This window comes from Struthio camelus, chromosome 27 (assembly GCF_040807025.1).
Source record: "Struthio camelus isolate bStrCam1 chromosome 27, bStrCam1.hap1, whole genome shotgun sequence".
Lineage (NCBI taxonomy): Eukaryota > Metazoa > Chordata > Aves > Struthioniformes > Struthionidae > Struthio > Struthio camelus.
This window is the reverse complement of record NC_090968.1, coordinates 2,629,028-2,652,196: the sequence shown is the minus strand read 5'-3', so window position 1 is coordinate 2,652,196 and position 23,169 is coordinate 2,629,028. Positions and strand designations below refer to the sequence as shown.

The 23,169-nt window shown below is 51.5% G+C and overlaps 1 protein-coding gene across 5 annotated transcripts; it reads right to left on the bottom strand.

Moving 5' to 3' along the window:
• Positions 1 to 496: 496 nt before the first annotated feature.
• CDS2 (CDP-diacylglycerol synthase 2) lies at positions 497 to 23,169 on the bottom strand. Of its 5 annotated transcripts, XM_068920506.1 has the most exons (14): positions 18,161 to 18,280; positions 13,941 to 14,140; positions 11,994 to 12,136; positions 10,897 to 10,993; positions 10,399 to 10,496; positions 9,542 to 9,681; positions 9,081 to 9,139; positions 8,235 to 8,317; positions 7,488 to 7,575; positions 6,891 to 6,959; positions 5,901 to 6,053; positions 5,176 to 5,295; positions 4,416 to 4,519; positions 497 to 3,950 (listed from the first exon to the last, which is right to left on the bottom strand). In XM_068920506.1, the coding sequence occupies exons 4-14, from the start codon at positions 10,951 to 10,953 to the stop codon at positions 3,821 to 3,823; spliced, it is 1,101 nt and encodes a 366-aa protein (XP_068776607.1). In that variant the 5' UTR covers positions 10,954 to 10,993; positions 11,994 to 12,136; positions 13,941 to 14,140; positions 18,161 to 18,280; the 3' UTR covers positions 497 to 3,820. The 5 variants fall into 5 exon arrangements, with proteins under 5 accessions (XP_068776607.1, XP_068776606.1, XP_068776608.1 ...); XM_068920505.1 differs by lacking the exons at positions 13,941 to 14,140; positions 18,161 to 18,280 and adding an exon at positions 23,046 to 23,169; XM_068920507.1 differs by lacking the exon at positions 13,941 to 14,140 and having other exon boundaries at positions 18,008 to 18,280.

Below are 23,169 nucleotides of genomic sequence, written 5' to 3'. Positions count from 1 at the left end.
GGCGCTTTAGCTGACGGCGGGAGCTCGAGGCAGAGGCGGCCGCGGAGGCCGGCGCAGCATCCTCGCGCGCGGTGGCGGCGCCCGGCCCCCGCGGCCGTCGAGCGCTTCGGGCACGTCAGCGGCCGCAGCTGGCGCTCGCTTAGCTGCTGATCAGCCAAACCAACCCCAGCGCTAAAACCGGTCGGGTTTGCAGGCAAGCCGGCCGGCTCTCGGGACAAGCGGCGAGGGCAAGAACGGCGGCAGGCAGGGAAACCTCCGCCTTGGCCCCTGCCGCCCTGCGGGGCCGCGAAGCTGCCGCGTGGGTTGCAGAGGGTTTCAAATAGACCGCTGTGCTTTAAAGAGCACGGGGGGGAAAAAAAAAAAACAAAACCCAGTTTCCAGCATCTCCCCAGCGGACAAAGGAAAGTAATTTTGCCCCGGACGCTCCAGGGCAGGAGGCAGGTTAGGGCGGCTCTGCCCCCTTCGTGAGCAGGGACGAATAACACTCCCCAACGGGTAATGGAACTTATGTTTATTTAACAGTAACATATGGTATATAAATAGGGTAAATACTTTAAAATGTACAATATATCACATTCGGACAGTCAGTGAAAGAAAGGCGACGCTACATGTCTAGCTAAACCATTAATCAAAAGGACGATGCACAGCGAAAGAAGCAGACGGTCTAAACGCAGCAGAGCTGGAGAACAGCAACACGCGGCGACGACAGCGGCGGCTCCGCGGCCCCCGTGACGCTCTGTGCGACGAGCCAGGAGCCATACCTCGAAGGGTACCGGCGCTCCCCAGCCGACGCCGCCAGCGCTCGCCTGCAGCCCCGTGGCAAAAGCTGCCCCTTCGTCGCGTCCGCGCCGGCAGCAGCCCCCCCCCCCCCCCCAGCCCATCGCCGCAGGCGTCGTCTAAGCAAGAGACGGCGGCGGGTACAGAGCCCCGACGCCGCAAGCAGGAACTAGGTCTCGCTGTTTTGCCGAGCGCCGCGGGCCGCCGTCCGCCCTGCGCAGCCGATTTGCAAACTCATTCGGGCCGCAAGCGGCGACAGAGAAGCTAATTCCCGGCCGGGACGCGTCGAGCCCGGCCCATCTCCCTGAGCAGCCTTCACCCACCAGCAAACCGACGTCAGCAACGTTTCGGGCCGTCTCGTGGCGCTGTATGAAAGCGGCTTTCTAGCGACGTGCCGTCCCCTTGCTCGTTAAAAGCCCGCGGTCCCCCTCCCTCCGTTCCCACGCTCGATTTCCCGCTTGCGGCAGCTCCTGCCGCGCAGCTGGCAGCTCAGCTCACGGCCCCGCGCTCCCTCCCTTCCTCCTCCTTTTCCCAGGTGGATGCACCGTCTCCCACATAGGCTTCGCGAAGGTCACCGCGGGATGCTGCACCCTCTACGCGTAGCTCTACTCTTCAGGACCAAAGCAGGCTTGAGAAGTCCAGCTGTTTCTGCTCTCCCAACCCTACGTAGCCGCTCAACGCACCTGCTTTGCCCTCCAGCGTCCGCATCCAGCACTACACCGTCACAAAAGGCCCACGTTTTAGTTCAGATCGGCAGCGTGCAGCGCTCTGTGGTTGTTTTGGGTTTGTTTTGCCCCACTAGTTACAACTAATAAGAAGTACACAAGATTTAAAGCAAGAAGAGCAGGACGCTAGAGACCCGTCACGAAAAATGCCCTATTAGAAAGAGCAATACTCTTTTGTAATATTTACCGACGCTGTCGCTTCTCCTGATGACTGATTTATGACCCATCAGCGCAGTACAAGGGATTTTGGCGGATGCTGGCATCAGGAAGGGAAAAAAAAATCCAGAAAAGCCCCGGCTTGTCTAACTGCAGGACAAACTACTTTTCAGGTCCTGCCCAAGCCCCTGTGGTTTGCCCAGGTGTTCCCAAGCCCCGGTACCGCTGGCGCGCGGCCCCAGCCCTCCCTCTGCCTAGCTATACTCAGCTAAATCGTTGCAAATCGCAGCCTAAAGCGCCTGTTGATCAAACACGTGTACGTGCAATGGCTGTGCACGTCTGCTCTGCAGTTGCCGCGCAGGAAGATGAAGCGGTGCTTGCAACACGCAGAGCGCCGGCTGGAAATACGAGAGAGAGAGAGAGAGAGAGAGAGAGAGACACTGGTATCTCTGAATGTATTTACACTCGCGCTCTCGCACGGTAAACGAAAGCAACGGCAGAGGCAGAATATGGAGCATGAACTACGAAACGTTTTCAGGTGTTTTATTTTGCGTCGACGGTTAGCTAGCGCGCGGGGTGTACGTGTCTCGGCGGGGGGGAGTGTGCGTGTGTAAAGGGTTTATGTCAGCAACTGCTTGGAAACAACACTGTACTTCTGTATTATCTTTCCCTGTCGCTCGTTCGCCAGGTTAAAATAAAGGTAAAGTTTCTCTCTCTCATGCACAAACTCTGGAAAGAAGTAAAATCGGCGTCACCTTGCACATGGGATAAGAGCTAGTATAAACTGGGGATATTTTCACTATCTGATCACCAAAAAAAAAAAATAATAAAGTTTTACAATCTTTAGGGCTCTCTTTTTTAAATAATAAAAAAGTACGACAAAAGAAAGGAAAGTCCTCGGCTAAAACTCGCAACTATTAAGTGCACCCTATTTATGACAGCATTTAGTAAGCAAAGCAGGACAGAAGCCTGCAGGTAACCAAAGCCAGACTGAAATGCAACACACACCATGATAAACTCAGCAGCACGACATCTAGAACTCAAGTAACAAACAGGTGAGAGACATGATCCCTGAAAGAAAAAAAAAAACCACCAACTCCCACGGACAGCACCAGCGGGGTGCCGGAGCCCCAACTTGCACATATCAGAAAAGACACCACGTTGGAAACGGCTCGCCACGTGAGTTAAAAACATCCCGGTGAAGGGTTTCCACCCATCAAGAAGCAGAGCAGAGGTTCAACGTTTCTTTCTTAAAGGTCACGTGAGGAGAAAAAAAAATGAGCCAAGTTATTTAAAAGGTTGTTCTTGCTTGGTAGGATTTTCTCAGTGAAAGGTTAATGGTCTTTACAAATACTTATTTACCTGACTCAATTTTGAAGCAACTGGAACCTCCCACGTTCCTACAGCAGCTACCAGTTTCTTGATTCCTTGCGCAAAGGAATCAAAGCCTTCACTGTAGTCTATTTGTGGTTTATTTGGTTAGAAAAGGTCTTATTTGCCAAAACACCTGCCACAAAGGACAAACGTGGGAGGCACTGCAAAAAAAGGCAAGCCAAAATAGATGCCCGTGCCTGGTTTGGCAGGGAAACTGCGGCTGGGCCAGCACACGGGCCTCTTCCAATTAATCGAGCCTTAGGCTTTCTGGGAAAATCAACACGTGTATTCACAGTTACCACCAGCAGAGAATTAGGGTCCCCAGCGGTCCCGTCGGGCACAGCTACCAGGGGAGACGGGGAGGAGGAAAGAAGCCGGGGAGCTGCGAGGCTTCGCTTTCCCTGTTGGCTCCGACGCACGCAGAGGATGTCGCACAGACAACGCTTTGTGTGTTCCCTGCATAAACAACACTCAAAGGGAAAGTTAAGCTCTGCCCACAGGCATCGAACGTAAGAACAGATCCACGAGAACAGCTGCACCCTCCTATTTCACCTAACAGTCCTTCCAAGCCTTAACTCCTTTCCAGCTACAAACTCAGATTTGCTCATTTTAACCAAAGCTATATAAATATATTATTAAAAAAAAAACCCCACAATTCAAACATTTACCAAGAAAGGAAGAAAAGTTACAGTGAAATGAGGCCTTGTTATTGTCTTAAATCAGGCAAGCCAGGAATTGCCTTGGGGAGACTTGTCTGTTTTTCAGTTCTGTTCCAATTGCCCGGATGTCTATGCGTCCTCCAAACTAGCTAACATACCCTTGTCGACAAGGTGCGCTTTTAGCGTGTTGAAGATGTGGAGCTGCTGGTCTGGCCGCAAGGTTAAGAACTGCTGGATCAGTTTGCTTGGGTTAGGACCTCTGAAACACAAAAGTATCATTATCAATGAGTCGCACTGCTAAATCTCAATGGTCTGGGAGCCCAGGCGCAGTTTGATCAAAATAATACACTTAAAACAGTAGTCATGTTGCCTATTCCTTCTATAGGTGGCTACAGAACTATTCCGTAATGCAACCGAAATGGATTTTTCCGCTCAATCAGCCCTGGGGAAACACTGCTCAAGACCCAAAGGGCTGCATAAGGAAGACAGAGCAGTTTCAAGGGGGCTAAAATAATACACCTTGGGGAACAGGGGTTGTGTTCCCAGCTCGGCATGGCACTGGCAAAAGGTGCTTCCCTTCTTTGCGCCTCCCTTTCCTCTCTCTCTCTTTGTCTTGTGTTTTTAGATGTTAATCTCACGGGGATAACTGCTGTCTCTTACTATGAGCCTGTATGTCACCCAAGTTTGACAGGGCCCCCAACCTTCACCGTAAAGCAACAAATACCTGATAAAGCTTGCGATGTACACGTTAACAAAGGTGGCCATCAGGTACTGACAGTCAAAGCGGTCCATGATACCTCCGTGGCCTGGGATTGTGTTGGCAAAGTCCTGCGCAAATCAGAAAGGATTGCATTAAGCAGTCCCAGGTGCCCATTACCTCTACTTGCTCTACGTACATCTAAGCTCTCCACTCATACCCGCGCTCTAATTCTTCTGAGAAGGCAAAAGTCAGCCTAAGAATTAATTTTGCTCGACATCTCCCCTGGTTTTAAAAGTTTCTCCTTTATGCAGGCTATTAGTGCCTGAGGGACATCACGGTTTAACTAAGATCTGTCAGGGTCAAGGAAGGCTAATGTTTATTGCTTGCAACCCTGTCCTGTCTTTCAAGGCATCTTAACTGTAGAGAAGACTGCTTACACGTAAAACCTCCCTGCAGGACATCAAGGAAAGCCCAGACTGCAAAATTTTCTGATTGGGTCTTTGTTCCTCTACCTCGAGTTCTGCGTTAAAGCAGGGTTTAAAATATCACGGTTTGATTTTTAAGGTCTTCCCCCTCACCCATTCAGTCAAAAAACCTGGATCGTGCCCCATCATTTTATTTGTGACAGAACAAACCTTCTCTTCCCTCCCAAAGCTCCCAGCCTTTCACTCCTTGGAGCAGAGGGACAATATATAGTGGCAGCAACTCCTAATGGACAGTCCTTGTCAGTTCAGTCTTTGCCTTCTAAAAGGTAAACGGCCTTTGAGAAGAGGGGTGTCCTTACCTTGATTTTGAAGGCTCTCTTAAATCCACTAGCAAAGAAGCCTCCAAACGGCCCAATGAGGGAGGCAAAAGTAGACAGTGCGATGCTGTGGATTTGGAAGGGGTACATCCGGACTGTCTTCTGCAGAAAGAAAAACACATCAGAGGAGGATTTTCACAAAGTACAGCACTTCCCTGAAGCTTGCTTTGCTAAATCCAAAGCCAAGACCTGCAAGCGACCAGTGGTTCTGCACAGCCAGCTCTTCCAACACGCTATATACACGTCCTCTGGGAAACAACATTAGGAAGATGCCACTGGGCCTCTTCAAGTGCCTTTTGAACTTCCCTCACCCCTATAGGTAAAGGTTATCTTCGGAGTCTCAACACACATCTCGAGGCAAATCACACTGGGACCCAGTCTGTATGAAAGGGAGCTGCAAGATGTCTTCTAGATCATCTTGGCCACCGCTTGCCCCTGTTTCCGTACTCCCCACGCTTTCGGCCAGTTGGTTCACAACTAGCTTCAGCCACCAGACTTGGGACAATTCCTTTGGGACTTCCACTAACAGGGAGCACCATTAATTTCCCTCTTTACTGGGTCAAGTACCATCATTCCTTGTCATGTAAGTCTGTGGAGCACTACAACATAGCCCTCCTCTCTTCTTGGTGTTCTGTCTCAATAAATAAAACCCTTTTAGTAGCCTCCTGCCAGGCAGTCACTAGCAGTGTGTGCAGTGAGAGTCCTACCCAGCCAACGATAGACTGCAGCACCACGGGGATGTTGTATTCCTGTAGCTGGAACAGCTCGGATGGCTCACAGTCCACTGTGAAGCTGTTGGTGTCATTGTTGAATTCCACTGGACAGGTGAAGCACCGGTACCCAGACATCACGTAAGACAGCTTCAAGGAGACAGAGAGAGAGATGCATCAAGAGAAAGGAGGATTAATGTTTCCCAAGCGAGGAGGCTGAGACACTCCCAAGGCAACTCAAGGAGACGAGGCTAGGAGGGAGCCGCGTTCCTGGCTTCATTAAGAAGATTACTCTCCTGAGAAGCATTAATTGGCTAAAGGCATAGTAAGCATTTTCTTTTAAGAAGCGCATCTGTTCAGCAAGCAGTGATCAGAGGCCCTGCATGAACGGGCTGAGACAGGCTGCACCATTTGGCTGAGCAGACAGCTACAACCAGACAGGGGGACAGTCATAAAAACAGACAAGAATATCTTAATACTCAGAGATGATGCAGGCCTCATGACTTCCTATCCAGTTAAGGGCTTCGTTTCAATTGTGCACACAATGAAAGCAAGCTGCTCTTTCTCATGCTCTAGTCCCACGGTACAGCAAAGTGCCAGACAGAGCACTGAATTCCCCACATAGCACTTGAAACGATGCACCGCATTCATCCAACGGGATCCCTAAATGCTTCGTCTACACACGCACAGCATCTGTGGGAATACCCCGGTCTCTACTCTTTGGCAGACAAGAGAGAAAGCTTCAAGGACAATTACTGTAATGAACGCGTCGTATGGTCTACAGGGGACCTTTCTCCAATATGCTGTTCCCCCTGCAGGACCTGCACGCAGCACAATCCATGGCCATGGACCAGCTCAAATCCTGGTCAGCCAGGCAAGCGTGAAGTTTTTGACAAAAGCCTGAACAGCTTGCCTGCATTTTTTCAGGCAAAACACCGTCACCTTATGAAGGGAAAAGAGCAATGAAGTAATCACCATGTTACTTACCAGCAATCCAAACAAAACGGTGGCAAAAAAACCTCCAATAAAACCCTCCCAGGTCTTCTTTGGGGAGAGCTACAGCCGGAGAGAAAGAGAGAAAAGGGGGGTAGTTAAAAACTGTGCATCTACGCACAGCACCACACACACAAGCAGCCCTTCCTCAACTGTGAACTGCTGAGGCAAGCCGAAAATGGTGCAAACAATCAACAAATAACAGCTTAGTCAAAACCTCACACTACCCTCTTTGTTCAAAATGCTCTGTTCTACTTCACAGCCTCAAACATTGGGACATGTCCAAATGGGAGATCAGAGAACAGGGACTGGGATTAAGACCCAAAGAAGCCAAAAATTAGCCAAAGAAGCTAATTTATTCTTTATTAGTAGCCTTTTCACAGTCTTTTTTCTTATTTCACTTATCAGATGAAGCTTTTCAGACAAGAATTTTTAAGGACCTGTCTGTAACATGCATTCAGCTTCTTCAAATATCGCAGCCCCCCCTTCCAGTAGCTACTTCCAGTGCTCTAGCCTGCTCTCCCATCTAGGGTCAAGGGCTGCATGCAACTGAAAGGCGCCTGTAGTTTTGTTCGCCAAAGCGTTACGAACCTTGATGAGCGGAGTGCGGCCAAAGAAGAACCCGAACATGTACGCCATGATGTCGTTGCAGATCACACAGGAAATTGGGACAATGAACCTAGATGGGAGGAGAATCGAAGCATTTGAAAATGCCAAGCATCAGACAACTCCGAGACTTAACGAAACGAGCAATTGCTTCATCATGTGTTCTCCAGTGCCGTCCCATCAACATCTCCCTGTCCAGTGCAATCTCACAGCACACGGAGCAACCACCTGAAGCTCCTAGAAAAAACCAAGGTGTTACCCTAGTGCTCTAGACTAACCAGCAGGTCGCACACCCAAAACAGCCTGTTTTAAGCACATTCTTTCCTTTTTTTGCGACACGTGTCATGCTGTTAGACAGTTGCCTCCGCTCACCCCAGAGTGGCTGCATCTCAGCTGCCAGCAGACTGCTCTCAGAGCACTCTGGGCTGGTTCAGGCACGCACAGGAACTTACAGTGCCGTCTCACAGCAGCCAAAAGTAGTTGCTGGCACAGCTGGTTTCGGGAAGACAGATGCTGCTTAAGACCAGCACTTTGTACTGCCCAAGTAGCACAAAGCAAGTCCTAAGTCACCGAGGCATCGCTCAATCTTTTGCTTTTCTATTCTGAATGGGTCAGCCCCTGGCAGGAAATATCTTGGCCATTTGTTTTTTAAAAGAATAGCCTTCACTAAAAACACAGTAATTCATATTAGGCTGCAGGAATCACAGTGATTCAAAACACACAGCAACTCACCATATCATTCCTTCAAAGAGGTTGTGAATGATGAGGTGCGACTGGGTAACAACAATTAGCAACGTCACGTGGGTCCATCCAAACTGGAAGAGAAGACAGCATGCAGTCCAGTCTGCCTAGAGACATCTCTCATACGCATCGCTGGCAGAAATCAAATGCTGTTAGGCACCTCTCAGAGCCCAGCTCATGCACGGGTGCGTTTCTAGCGTACACCTTCACCACGACAGACACCGCAAGTCGCCCAGAGCAGGGAACAGTGACATTATTAACTAATAATGGACACGTTCTTCAGCTCCAGCCCAGACCTGAACTTCACAGGGAAGACTTCTGCTGGACCAAGCCCTCTACAGCCCACCCCTGTCCCACACATCCCAGGCAGCCTTCTGACTATACAAGAAGAACACAAGGCTGATGGATATCCAAACTGTATCTCTGTGTGCAGAATCTAGCGGAAAGCAAAACTAGCTGGGTCTGTGGTCAAACACGAGCAATACCTTACTGATGTTTGGAAAAGGGGACATAGCCAATTAACCCTTGTGCTGAGCTACCCACAGTACAAGAGTCAAATAGTCTCGTGCAGTCATCTCATCTTGCAGAAAGTTTCTTAAGAGCATCCTCAAGTGCAGAGAGAAGAGAATTCATGTTTCCAGGGAACTCCAGTCAGGGCCACCTTCCTAAATATTCAGTCTGCTCGCAGTAATTTTCCTTCCAGGCAGCATTACAATGCACAGCCAGCACAGAAGCATCTACTGGCACGTATTCCTCTATACAAAGTTTTCAAGTAGCCTATATTATTCATTCTTCTGCCTCCAACTGGGGGCAGCCAGCCCCTGTGTTTAACCTTACCATGTAGAACTGGAGGCGATAGTGTTTCTTCACCAGGCTCAAGACAAACATGCAGAAACCTGGTGGGAAACAGAAGAAAAATGAATGGGTGGGAACATGTCTTCAGCAGAAAGAAATGCTTGCTTTTTCTATGACAGTGCACAACTCTGCAGGCTTTTTGAGTAAAGCAGCAACGTGAAGTGGGGAAATGCACTGTTCTGGAAGTCGCATAATACAATTTCCTACAAATAACACTTGGGCAGATAGCCAATTAAGCCTGATTGCTCCCAGATGAATTAGAGAGGGTTTTTTTCCACAGAGTTCTTTTTTTTTCTCTGCGAACTTGCTTTCACAATGTCAACTGGATACGCTACGGACACCGCAAAAGATACAATACTTGCGAGAAGAGTACTTCAAGAGATCAAGGAGATCTCCTCCCTCCAGCCCAAGTAAATTTAACCAACAGAAAATGTGGTCTTTACCTGTTAAGTACAGGGCAAAAGAAATGAAGCGGTGGTATTTGCTGAGAATTCGCAAGGGCTCCTCTCTTTGAACCAGGGTGAAGAAATAATCTGTTACAGTCTCGCCATAGAAAAAGTAGTTTACGCAGAGCAGGAAGTACCTGTGGATGGATGCACGTGCCTGTTAGCAGGAACCCTAAAAGTGTTCTGGAGGAACACAGAAAGTGGCTGATCCCCAAGGTCAACGGCCTTCTGGAAAGTGACGGCCAAAACTTCATTCCCCCCACTTTAGAAATGACACCTTCATTTAAAATAGCGCTTGCACCACCCACTTCCACGTCTCAGTGGATCATACTCTGTTTGGGATTGGTGTGGGCCTTTAGATGCACAAGGACTTTCTGCCTTTAGGTGGCACTCCTCAACAGGCCTTTAGGAGCTTGTGCATCCTAAAAGCACGGCTCCTCCCCTCGTCACAGCCTTGCTCTGGCTGGCATCCGGAGCCGCTCAGCCCAGCTATGTCCCAGGGTTCAGCAGTGTTTCACAACCACCCACAATAAGCCTCCCACGCCAAGTGAGCAACCATGTCTGTCTGCAAGTGGCGACAGCCATCAGTGCCGTCCCTTGCACGGATCATGGCGTTCCAATCTCAGCGCTTCGTAAACGGCGGGACAAACTATATCAAGATATCTATCTGTCTGTATTTGTGGGGACGTTTCCCTTACGAAAGCTGCTAACACACAAAACCAGACAATTCACAGCAATCCTATGGTCCCTGTTTGAGAGGTTGCTAGAAGATCTCCTTGCTGTCTCTCCTCCGCAATGAGATGAAACGTATCACTGCACTCAAGAACGGAGAGGGAAGCAGTCACCCTACTCACCAACTGAGCGTCCTGAACCAGGGCAGGTCATATGAGTGATATACGTTATAGCCGATAGTGATAATCTCGTGAAAACATTTGATCTGGACGCACATTACCTGCACAAACAGACATCAGGAAGCTGTAACACGTGTTGGTTATACACCTCTCTCCTGATGGAGAGAAAAAAACATGCATGTGCATAGCAAAAGATACTTTAGCAGGTGTTATCAGGCAGGCAGAAATCTCTTAATCCAACCTGTGAAGCTCATCATGTTGTTTTTCCCTCCCCTTTCCTCTGCAGGAGGTTTCTAACAACCTTCCATACTGGTGTCAATTGCAGCCAAATGCTGGACCGCCAGGGCAGGCAGTCACAGATTCGTTCCTCCACGGACAAGCCCAGTGAGCTGAACGGGGACCACAGAAACACGAGGCTCTGGATTTCCTGCACCAGTGATGGTCCCAGCAGCCATCCCCCCGCCACTGCCAACATTAGGGCATTTCTCTGCGAGCACTTACTATCATCATTAAGACCATGGGTCCCAAATAGATGATGATGAAGAAGAAGGTGATCATTGCCAGCGTGAGGATGCCTCTTACCCACCAGTTCTTCCATCTAGGCCGCAGAGAAGGAAAGAGGTTAGAGAGAGCCAGAACAAAGGGAGCAGGACAGCAGCTCTGCTCTCCTCTGCACACCTTCCAGGCAACATCATAGGCCAGTACCTGAGCCCTGAAAACCCTGAGTTTCCTCTCTGCACTGCAGGGAGAGCTTGATCCACTGACCAAGACCTGGTTGCAGCAGCTGCAAGGCTGCAGCTCAATTCAGTCGTCGCTGCTATGAACCTCACTAAATGCAGGAGCAACTCCGAGGGCACTGAAACAGGACCCGGGCGAGCCTGTTCCTGTTCTCCTACAGGCTTCCCACACCTCGGACAGGCGACCCGAGTAGTCCCCAGTCAACGAAACAGGGACCACTTCCCCTCCCTGCGCTACTTTTGAAGAGGAGACATTGGCCCTCACGTGTTGTATCCTCACTGTTCTCCAACAGATTCCACCTGGAGCCTCTCCCATGCTCACAGCACACACTTTCTCCTGTGATATGAGTTAGATGCTCTTGCCCCTGCAGCAGCCCCCAGAAGACATTTCCAGTTTGTTCTTTAACCTACTCCTTATCAGCAAGTTTTTCTCATGCATTCTTGCAAAAGTAGGTCAGACTAGTGCTTAAAAATCGTTGCTGTTGAAGTCTTCACTGAGATCATTCGCCAAAATGAAAGGGACTCGCAGACAGCTCTGGCTAAGCTAAAAGAAATGTAATGTGCTCCCTCCAGCCCTGCAGCGCTTGTCTGTGACTGATCCTCACCCACGCGCAGCAGCACGGAGCCAGGAGCGCTGCCCTTTGCTCTCCTGCTAGCATTGGTGTCAGGTTCTCTTTCCTGTGGCCTTGTGGGCACCTTGCTGCTTGCCTGCCAGGGACGGAGAGCGCTGCGCTGCAGAGCGCAGCTATTTCAGCCTCCATCCGCCGACAAGACGCTGTCTTGGCTCGGGAAGCCGCAGCGAACGCTGCAGGACCTGCTGCCGGGAGCCCAGCAGCAGTGGGGGAGTGTGCTCAGCGCTACCTTGAGGACAGGTTGGAGAGAGCTCTGTTCAGGACCTCTGGAGTGTCATCGGATGTCGGCACCGGAGGCGATCCTCCAAACTCGGATTTGCTTTCGCTGTCCGATGCTGTCTCTCCATCTAGCTTGTTTTCGGACTCTGACTCCTGCAAGTGAAAGAGGGACACTGAGCTTTGCTGGATACAGTGCTAGGACTCTTGAAAGAAACTCAGATCAGCCCCGTAGACGCAATACCTACCACCGCTCTCCTGGCTAAATGGGAGAAAGACGACGCCAACATTGTCTGGGTACTACATGGGGTTATACCCACAAAAAATAACATCAGGTGCTTCAGGTGATGGGCAGAATGGGTTTTACTGCCCCGGCTGACTCAGCAGCAGCTACAGAAAAGGATCTGATCCCTCTGAAGAGGCAAAGATGCCTCACAGTTGACTGAAAAGTATCTCCAAGTGCAGCAAGTGTTTAAGGGACACAGGCTTGTTAGCAGGAATTTTTGCAAGGTCTCCCAATCCCCAGGCAGATCTCCAAGCATGCAGCATTGCCCCTGTCAGACAGAACGAAAGGCCTCCAAGTCGACAGGCTCGAGGCCTCCAGACAGACTTGTCAAGTACTAACTTGACATGCAGGCACTAAAAATAACACCAAGGCCACGCTCAGAAAGCTGAAGAGGAAGAACATGGCTTATCGCTCAAGCCCAACCACCTCTCAGGCCAGGCCACAGAAGAAATCCGATGTGCCGGAAAGATACAGCACGTGCTCTCCCTGCCCCTTGTACTACTCCAGCACTTAGCTCCGAGCAAAGCCTCCCAGTCAGTCCCATCCAGCCCTCTCCAGCGGCCGTTTTCCCTCCGGTTCAGCTCCTCAACACAGGACAAATGCAATTTTCTACGTTTTGCCCGTCGTTTTATCAGCAGAGCTTCAGCCTGCTCCTTGCCGGCTCTTGAAACGAAGAAGGAAACCTCCCCTGCCTGGGGAGCGCTTGCCCATCAGGCGCCCAGGGCGCTTGATCATGCGCTATTTTAAAATTCCCGGAAAAGGGAGCGTGTTTGCAAGAAGAGCAGGGAGGGAGCCAAGCTGACAACCGCTGCAAGCTCTGCAAACGAAGCTACTTAATCGCTCTGGGCTCCCGCGGCCCTCCAGGGCTCCCGGACAGCGGTGCCCCGCGCTCGGAGAGCGCCAGAGCAAACTCCCGCTGGCGCCGGTTTGGCATAACCGAATCGAGGGGTATCTGCAGTTCACTAGAGCAGTAAGGCTTGAGCGGCGCCCTTATTCAAGGTAGGAAAGGATAATTACTCCCAAGCCGTAAGGTATCCGTGGCTGCAGGCCAGGTTCTTAAAACAGACAGGAACAGCTAGACGCTGTCAGATGGAGGCAGCTAAAAATACCACGGTGTCGTCAGAGGATCATTTCCGGGGGTGAGCGAAGTGCCTGGCATCGCACCGGCGCTTAGGTACTTAGGGCAGAGAAAGGCCACCATCATCCATAGGTAGAGGCTAAAACCAAAAACCTTGAGTGCAATTTTTAATGCAATCCAAGTATCCATCATCTCAGACGAGTCCAAGGCTCACTGGCCGTGCAATAAAAGGACTGAACGTTGAAACGAGAAAGCAGATCCGAGCCAGCATCCCTGCATTTTATTCCCCAGCTGTGCCATTTGGGAACGCGCTGGCATTTCAGGGCTAACTGCAAAGCAGCCAAATTACGCCTTGCCTGTAGCCCAGAGGATCAGAAGTTTCGCAAAGTGCTCAGAGGCCAAAAGAAAGGGAAAGAGAACTGATGCCTTCCCCCTTCCAATCCAGTTCAAGAAAAAAAGCATAAAAGCAACCGAGCCAAGCTGGCCGCTGCTGAAACGGGCAGTCCAGACCCCTCCGGTACCCCAGCCCCCAGTTCCCCGCACCAACACTGACGTTGCAAGCTAAACTGACATAAATCATCAGCGTCGTCGATTACCTGATCCACCGACTTCAGGGCGACGTCAAGCCATACCTCAGGACGCCCAGCGTCGTGGTCTCTTAAGAAGAGGGGCAAAGCCTTCACTGGGTCAGTCCAACGATACACGCATCCCGTTATTCCCCACGTCGTCTCCAGCAGTGGGAACAGGAGAGGTTGTGCAACACACACGCAAGACCCACGGCTCCAGCTAACATCGCCTGGTTACTCCCCGAGAGGACAAAGAAAGCAGTCAAGGAGTTGGTCAAGATAAAGAGACGCCGTTAGGGTGCAACGCTCCTGCCACGTGTCTTGCTTGTTCAACTTAAAGCCTGATGGCAGTTGGAAGAAAACATTTCCCCTGAGGGAAAAAGTCACCAGTCAAACTGATGGATGACATAAATTTTAACATCTTCATTTTGAAAACAACTCCGTATCGGAGATCAGCTCTTCTCCCGACTTAGATCGCTCCCTGAAATAGAGCGTTGGGATTATATAGGACATTGTGGTAGATACAGACTGTGGAGAAGACTCAGTAATTGACGCTATTTTTATTCCTTTTATGCAAATTGCAACCATCAGCCTACAAATCAGCAGTTTAAGCAGCTGAGCGAGGTGCTAAATAACTTGTTTTAAGCCCTAGCACGATGCACTCTGGTCTGGTCTACTTAATCCAGCTGTGGCATTGCCATGGTAACAACCTCCCACATGTTTCCACCACTATCTCGCTAGCCCTCAACCTGAGCCAGACAGATCCCCGTCCACAAAGGAGAACCGCCGGAGAGCCACGCTTTCCGCAAAGTAGCTTGCAGCCGCAAGCAAGAGTGCAAACCGGCACAGATGATGCTAAATGCCATTCACCAAGGGCTGCTGCAGCCAAAAATCTGCGCTCGTTGCAGAGCGGGACTTTGGCAGAAGAAGAGCTTGCGGCTGCAAGGGGCAAATTAGAGCTACATCAAGCCACAGGCGGCAAATACGGCATCCAGTGGTGTCAGCACAAACTCAGCATTTCGGGGCGGCTGGATCCCATAGACGGCAGTCTGTCATTGATGGTTTAGGGTCAATGGATTTGCTTTAAATACGCATTATGAGCAAGCCATCAGAAGCCAGAACTGCACAAACCTGCAAGCACAGCAATACCCCTTTTAAGTGTTTATGTTGTCTGATAAACGCAATATAGAAGACAGAGTTTCACTTTTCAGGTTTTAGAAGATACTTTTAGAAGATTAGCGTCTCAATACGCTGCACATGGACTCCTTACTTATCAGAATTGCTCACCCTGCAGAAGGGACCTCAGGGCAGCTCCTGCCTTTTCTTTTCTACCTTCAAGGTGAGACGTGATCTTGTGACTGGAAGTAGAAAACTGGGATCCCAGGCTCCGGGCTCCAGGCAGTCTCTCTATGTGATTTGGGGTACATCATTACATCTTCGGACGTCCATTCAGGAAGAATTCTCTACAAACCCTTAATCCTAGTATTTCTACCAAGGCCATGAATTATTCAGAGAGATAATCACCTTCTGCTAAGTCTCCGCAATGGGCTTCAAACTTGAACTAAAATAAGCAAAACCCCCAAACCGCTACCTAACAGTCTTCATTGCGATCGACTGTGCAAACAAGAGACGATAAATACATTCAACTTACAGCAAGTTAACCAAGAAATCATGCTTTGCCTCCTTTCCCAGGCGCTAGACCATACTCCTTCCTTAAAACCTCAAGGGGTCTTTCCTGTGCGTTTAACAAACGCAGCCATAAAAGCCCAAGAGTACATAAGCATCCACGGCTACCTTTGCAAAGCCCCCTCCATTTTCATAACTGGAGCTCAGCCTAAAATCGAAGCCATTTAGCCACAGGCTCATCCTCACATACACCTTGCCATGCTTTAACCTTGTATGACTTTGAAGCAGCACTGAGCACAACCCAACACCGGGACGCAGAAGCGTCAGTCTTGGGCCAGGGTCTAGTTGAACTAGATGCTGCACAGACAAATCAAACCTTTCAGCAATGCTTTTCACTGCTCGAGCTCTCTGGATTACCGGGTACACGTTAAGTCTATTAAAACACAAGCAGATGCAGCATCTTCGACTGGCTTTTGTTATCAAAATGGACTTCATACGTTTAAGGGCTCTTTTTGCATAAATCTGCCTGTCCAGCACTTCAGGCGAGCCCAGCGCTCCGTCTCCAACTTCCCATCTCAACGGCGAGAGCTTTTTAAGGAATCAAGGAGATAACTAATACAAGAATAAAATGGAGATGGCAATGTATGTCTTCATTCAGTCATTTCCACATTAGTAACGATGAGAAGAAAGAGTAAAACCCACAGGTCTCTTCAAGGGCGGTTTCTCCTGATCGCCGAACCGGAGGGGAGAGAGGGAAAAAAACCCAGATACCTACTTGCTTGTCATATTTGCAAGAGCTGCGCATCTAAGCAACACTTGCGAATAAATATTTCGTCCCCTCAAAAAAGTTACAGGAAAAAAGAGTCGTCTCGGGTTTCTTTAAACGACTCTTGTGAGCAAGCAGCGCGGGAGTTGTGCTCGCATTTCTAAACGGCCGTCTCGCAGCGCAAGCTGTGAGCGCTGCTTTTTTTGCCCAAGTCTCCATGGCATGATCTCAGTTGTCATAGGAACAAGTCAGATATCTGCCAGCCAAAACCGTTCTGCCCAACACAGAGACGGAGTTAAGCATCCAACGCTGGCAGATTGCATTAGCTCAAGAAACCCCATCATTTGCGCACCTTTCTTGAAGCGAGGCCTCGTTGCATTGGGACTTCCTGCCAGCTTTTAATAAAAAGCAGTGACGTGCAAGGGCTAATACACTGCTAAAGAGAAACATAACGTCGTCTTTTGAGGCAAGAAAGCTGATGGCTAGAACAACCGGGGCCAACCGTGCGAAAGCCCCTGTTATTCTCGCCTCCGAGCCCACGCCATGCCCAACAGGATTATCAGCCCAGACAGCTCTCAGCTCCGGTATTTGCAGGATCAAAGCCAATATAAAATAAGTCTAACGGAATACAAACCTGACAGCCCCAGTTATGAAAACCACAATGTTTTTCAAAAGTGGTTTTACTTATTATGTTCGCCGCTTTACCTCTACGGCAGTGCCCATCTCTGCAATTCAACACGCTTGAAGGGAGGAAAATTCGGAGACACTAGAAGGAAGGTGCACAAGCGTCTGGGCTTGATTGGTACTATGGTCACAGAAAAGCATCGGCTTTTCGGAGGCGGCAACAAGGCAATTAAATCCAAGTTTCTCCTGTGCCTCCATCAAGATGTCCCAGCAAGACGGCCCCTAGGGGTGCCTGCTCGGTGTATTGTCTCAAAAAACAATGAAGAAGGTCGGTTTTCACTGCTGTTGATAAGGAATTCCCTCCCCCATCCCCAAAAAACACATTCCAGTTCAAAGCGCGCAGAGAAATTAGGGCAAGCCCTACAAACGGAGGCCAGTAGCAGATAACATCACAAAAAGCGTAAGCGCTGGCACGGCGCCTGAAATAATTAAAAAAAATGCCTGTTGCCACCTCAGATGCCTGAACCGAGCCGCTCTCTCTTGAACGCGAGCAAGCTCAGCCCGTCAGCGGGGTCCGACGGGGAGGTACGCACGGTCCGCGTTTAGCAGAACAACAGCCTGCTTAAAACAACCTGAGCTCAGCGTCAGCAGACGGGACTCACGCAAAGTCACGCGTCCCCGTGACTCACTCGGCACAGGGCAGCGCCGGCTGGACGGCGGAGCGGGCTCTCCCTCGGCCCGGCCCCCAACTCACCATCCGCTCTGGGGTTTGTTTATTCCAGGAAATCTAGAGGGTAAAACGCTCGCAGCTCCGAGTCCTTCTCAGAAGCTATTGTATACAGAAGAGCACAAAAATAGGTTGCCGGTTCTGGCGTTGCCCCAGGATTTCCTACTGCTAAGAAAGGATCCTGCCTCCCTCTCTAAAATGGAAAGATTTTGGAGATAGGCTTTAGCGCTAGGTTCTCCTGGATCTAACCGGCATCTCTTTGCTCCCGTGGCATTTCCCCAGCCGGCAGACTTTGCTGTCCCTGCGGAGACAGAGAAGCATTTACAGGAACGGGAGAGCGAAGCTCCTAAGTACCTCCTGGAATCGGCGTTTGAAAGAGGCTCTCCCAGCTCGGAGAGGCGTCGGCAGGATTCGGCATAGACGTTTCAATCTGTCGCTAACTGGGAGAGTCGTGCGAAAAAGGAGACAGGGAACAAACAGCTCTGCAGCGATCTGTACTCTACTCACATCGGGAGGTTAGTGCAGGAAAAGTCTATTTTTGTCCACCAAAACGAGAGCCTGCATCACGCCAAGGCTGATGGCTTCTGACCCTCAATTCCTCTGGAGTTACGTACGTTTTGCCAAGACCTAATGGGAAAAAAATCTTATCAGGCTAGTTAATTTGCTAGTAAGGGGATACCCCAGTCTTGTTCAGACTCCTCTCTCAGTCAGTCCCTCTGAACCTATCCGACAACGAAAGCAGGCGCGCAGGACGTTTAGATGAACTCCTGGCAATCCCGAATCGACAGTGGTGTTAAGACACAGCTGCCGCTACGAACTTGCAGGCGACCACACAACTTGTTCCAAGGAGAAATCTGTTAATTAGAAACAGGCAGGGGGATAAAACAATCTTCTCGCCACTTCACGTGTCACGGGCGGTTTAGGGAGGGGGAAACGAGTCCTCCGTTCAGGATACGCGCCGGCCCCAGCTGGGAAGAGCAACACAAAACTCGCATCCCAACTTCCCTCTTCGCAGCGGCGGGCCTCCCTCCGGGCCACGAGACTGGTCCCCGGCGTCTGGTCGCAGGCAGGCGGCAAGGAGAGACCCCCGCGGGTAAATTGTCTAGTTATTAAATAAGGGCGGTACGTAGACGCCAGCTCTGAACAAACCAAAGGGGCTGAGTGACGGAAAAGCAACAAGCGTTTCAGGGGGGTTTCACCCGAGCATCCCGAGTCTCGGCGCTTGCGCCATCGCGTCGTCACATGCGCCTCTGTGCGAAGGGCCGCCTTGCAGTCCTAGAAGGAGCGGGGCGACTCCAACGCGCTTGCTCCCTAAAGCAGCAGCGTTTTCCTGGGATCAGACTCCTCCGGCATCACAGAATCACAGAGTGGTTTAGGTTGGAAGGGACCTCTGGAGACCATCTAGTCCAACCTCCCTGCTCAAGCAGGGTCCTCTAGAGCATATTGTCCAGGATCACATCCAGACGGGTTTTGAATATCTCCAGGGAAGGAGACTCCACCACCTCTCTGGGGAACCTGTTCCAATGCTCTGTCACCCTCACAGTGAAGAAGTTTTTTCTCAGGTTCAGGTGGAACTTCCTGTGGTTCAGTTTCTGCCCGTTGCCTCTTGTCCTGTTGCTGGGCACCACGGAGAAGAGGCTGGCCTCATCCTCTTGACACTCCCCCTTCAGATACTGGTACACGTTGATGAGATCCCCTCTCAGTCTTCTCTTCTCCAGGCTGAACAGGCCCAGCTCTCGCAGTCTTTCTTCCTAGGAGAGGTGCTCCAGCCCTCTAATCATCTTGGTAGCCCTCCGCTGGACTCTCTCCAGCAGTGCCATGTCTCTCTTGTCCTGGGGAGCCCAGAACTGGACACAGTACTCCAGGTGAGGCCTCACCAGGGCTGAGCAGAGGCACAGGATCACTTCCCTCGACCTGCTGGCAACACTCTGCCTAATGCACCCCAGCATACCATTGGCCTTCTTGGCCACAAGGGCACACTGCTGGCTCATGTTTAACTTGTTGTCCACCAGCACTCCCAGGTCCTTCTCGGCAGAGCTACTTTCCAGCAGGTCAGCCCCCAGCCTGTCCTGGTGCCTGGAGTTATTCCTGCCTAGGTGCAGGACCTTGCACTTGCCTTTGTTGAACTTCAGGAGGTTCCTCTCCACCCAGCTCTCCAGCCTGTCCACGTCCCTCTGAATGGCAGCACAGTCTTCTGCTGTGTCAGCCACTCCTCCCAGTCTAGTATCATCAGCAAACTTGCTGAGGGTGCACTCTGTCCCAGGGTGCATCGCCACAAACGAGCCAGGAAACGGGCAGTTCGGAGGAGGACGCGTGCCATTGGCAGAAGGGAGTAGTGGGCCGCTGTCTGAAGGACATCACAAGCAGTCTGTGCCTCTTGCATTGGCTCCAGGGCAGGCCAGGAGCTGGGGAAGGTAGTAACCGTTGACCGTCGGTTATAACGAGCTCCATTAGAAGTGCAATCAGTCCCGTCTCTCCTTGCCACAATTAACAGTGGCGGATAACGCGGCACGCCTCTCGGCAGCCGCGCATAAAGCTGAGCGTTAAGCAGCGAGGACGACCGAAATCAGACCTGAGATTGCATCCGTGAAGAATAAATGAGGCTCACTCTTCAGCAGAAGCCAAGCAAACTGATGCTCAGGATCAAGTCTAAAATAATTTTAAGAGCTGTAAAAAAGGAGCCTTTGGGGCAGGTCTGAAAGAGGGCTTGTAATTCTGCCTCTCTTAACCATGCACTAGACGGAGAGAGGCATCGCATCCATGCCCCGCTCTCTCTCCCTAGCCAAACAGCAGCCTTAACTGCTCCTTCCTTTTCTTCGGCACGGGCCAGGCAACCCTTCGCACCAGCCCTTGACCCTCCCAAGCAGACCTGAAGCGGTCAGCGCTAGTGCTCAAATACCTGGCGTTTACTTAGCATCTGCTGCAGGTGCGACGAGACGCCGAACGCGGCACCGTGGAAAAAATTCGCCTGCCCGGCCCGTGGCGCGGGGACGCCGCAGAGCGCGGCTGCTGCGTGGAGGACCGCTTCCCTTTGCCCTTGCAGCTGCTGCCTCTCCTGCCGGGGACAGTATTTTCCACCAAGGCACTGAGGGCCAGTGACAAAGAAGGGGGTAAACAAAGCCCCGAGTGACGCCTGCCCGTTGGTGTGATCTCCAGCCCAGATAAGCCTGCCCCTAAATAGACTTGCCCTCCTCCCCTTCCGCAAGGCCAGCCCCTGAGATGTCCCCCACCGATTTCCGAACCAGTGCAACGTTCCAGCAAAAGGCCAGAAAAGGGGGAAAAAACCGCTGCCCTCGCTGTCGAATCACAGGCAGCACAAACCACTACTGAAGAATGACATTAAAATCCCATTAAAACAGCAGAAGCGTTCAGGAGCTCTGCACATACTGTGAAATATATATTTTTGGCACCTTTACTACTCTCTTTGGAAGCTGGAAGAGAAAACGGGATTCACCGGGATGCCTACAACACGAGCGATCGTATCTCTTGTCTCCAGTTTTACATGACGAATGAGCCTATCAAGTAAAACGCAGCGTCTACGAGACGCGAGGGAGAACAGCAGCTGCATGGTAACAAGAAACTAGAGTTTGTTCCAACCATCTAATCTCAGCAGCAGCAGCAGCTAAGAGCATTTAAGTCCTTCGGGCGAAGAGAAAACAGGCACCACGCACAAAAAACAGCAGTTCAAGTTCTCCTCCTGTCTTTTAACCAGAGAGACCTGATGGAGTTCGCTCCTAAAGGAGTAAGAAGATGCTGCCTTATGCCTTTCGGGAAGAAGACTGTGCTGCAGGACAGCTTGACAAAAGTCCATTTTAAAAGGTTCTTGCCCAAGGGTCTCCATTGAATGAGCGCGGTGTCGGCTGTAAACACCGCCTGGTGCCAACGGAGAGGAAACGGTCAAAGCTGTGATATCGTGCAAGGGTTACAGGACCTGAAAGTGAAACCAGCCTCTCTCTTTCCACCGTCAAAACAGAGCAAAGTGGAAACAAGCACAAAGCAACCCAGCTTACGACTTTCCGGGTCCGATCTTAAAAACAGCCTTGAGGCTTACAACTCATTTTCACTTGTTTCCTTTAATACACCAAAAGCTCTTTGCAAAAAGCCACAGCTGTTTCTGCAGAATATAATACCTCTCGCTAAATCGTTCTTCCCGGCGAGGCTAACCGAACGACGCAGCGGCCGTGGGCATCTCCCCGCTCGACAGCGATAACTGCACGGCGCCCCGGACAGGCTAAGACCACCGATAAATAGTATGAGAAGAGCCGTTTTGCGGCCGGTTGGCTTTCTACCGATGTTAGGCTTGATCTCAGGGGAGGAAAGAAAAAAGAGGAGGAGCCCTTTAGAAGGCCCATTATATGTTTAAAAAAAAAAAAAAAAAAAGCACAGCACGGAGATAACAAGATCGCGGTCAAACTAGCGGCCCTCTGACCTGCTTTAGCAACACAGCACGAGCAGCTAAAGCAAGACCGCGGCTTGGCAAACGCAACTATCTAGAGGATAACGGTTTTGCTCTACGCAGCGCCGCGACAAAAAAGAGCGCTCTGACTGCCGCTCCGATCGAGGTCGGCCAAATCCGCCCCGCAGCCAGCCCGCTTCGCGCCAACCACGCACAAGGCAGAAACTTCAGACGGGCACCGAGGCAACCCGCTCGCAACGCCGTCAGCGCTTTCCAGCTCCCGTCCTCTCAGGACGTTAAACCGCGAAAGAGGTTTCTGAAGGATTATCTCACGGCCGGGCGCAGAGCGCGCTCGGCGGAGGAGGGAACGCCACCAACACGACGCTCCCGAGGGCCGGCTAAGGGCAAACGGGGCGGCCAAAAAAACGCGCACGCTAAGGCGCGAACGCAGCGAAGGAGCGCGGTCTCCCTTCCAGGTGTTGCCACGCTTCCTAGGGTTGTTATTTGCCCAGAGAGACTTCTGCTCTCTCCTTGACAGCTCAGTGGCTGCTTCTCCCCGGCCCTTAGGGCGCAGCGAGGGCTGGCGGAGCGGCGGCCGAGCGCGGGGTTCGGAGCGGGAGCATCGCGCCGCGCTGGGGCCGCAAGGAAGGCAGGCGCTCCAGGAAAGCGAGAGCGGGGTTTCCTTCCCGGGGGTTATTCCGAGGAGAAACGCAAGCGTGAAAACGGCCTCGAAGCGTCCGAGGTCTCGGTGCCGCGACGTCTGGCCCGCCGCGGGGTGTATTTTGCCAAGGGTTATATGTTATAACTCGGAAATCCCGCGTCCCCTCGGGGTTCCCCGCCCCAAAAACCCGCCCGGATCTCCGCGCTGGGAAGCATCCGCGGCTCGGCAGCAGGAGGAGGAGGAGGAGGAGGGGGAGGAAGGCTCCGCCGCGCACACGCAGCCCCGCAGCGCTCTCCGCGGCCCAGGCCCCGCCGCCCCTCCCCGCCGTCCCCCACCTTTTCCTCGGGCTCCGGCGGCGGCGCCGCGCCGGGCTGGCGGCCGAGCCGCTGCCGCAGCTCGCTCATGCCGGCGCCGGGCTCCGCTCCGCGCCGCTCCGCGCCCGACTCCCCCCCGCCGCCG

Excerpts from the sequence above, each read along its gene's own strand:
- CDS2 (XM_068920505.1), bottom strand. The coding sequence starts at position 23,114 with ATGAGCGAGCTGCGGCAGCGGCTCGGCCGCCAGCCCGGCGCGGCGCCG. Across the intron at positions 9,140-9,541 it reads TTTTGCCCTGTACTTAACAG|GTTTCTGCATGTTTGTCTTG; the intron begins GTAAAGACCACA and ends GTTTCCCACCAG. Across the intron at positions 8,318-9,080 it reads ATCGCCTCCAGTTCTACATG|TTTGGATGGACCCACGTGAC; the intron begins GTAAGGTTAAAC and ends CTTCTCTTCCAG.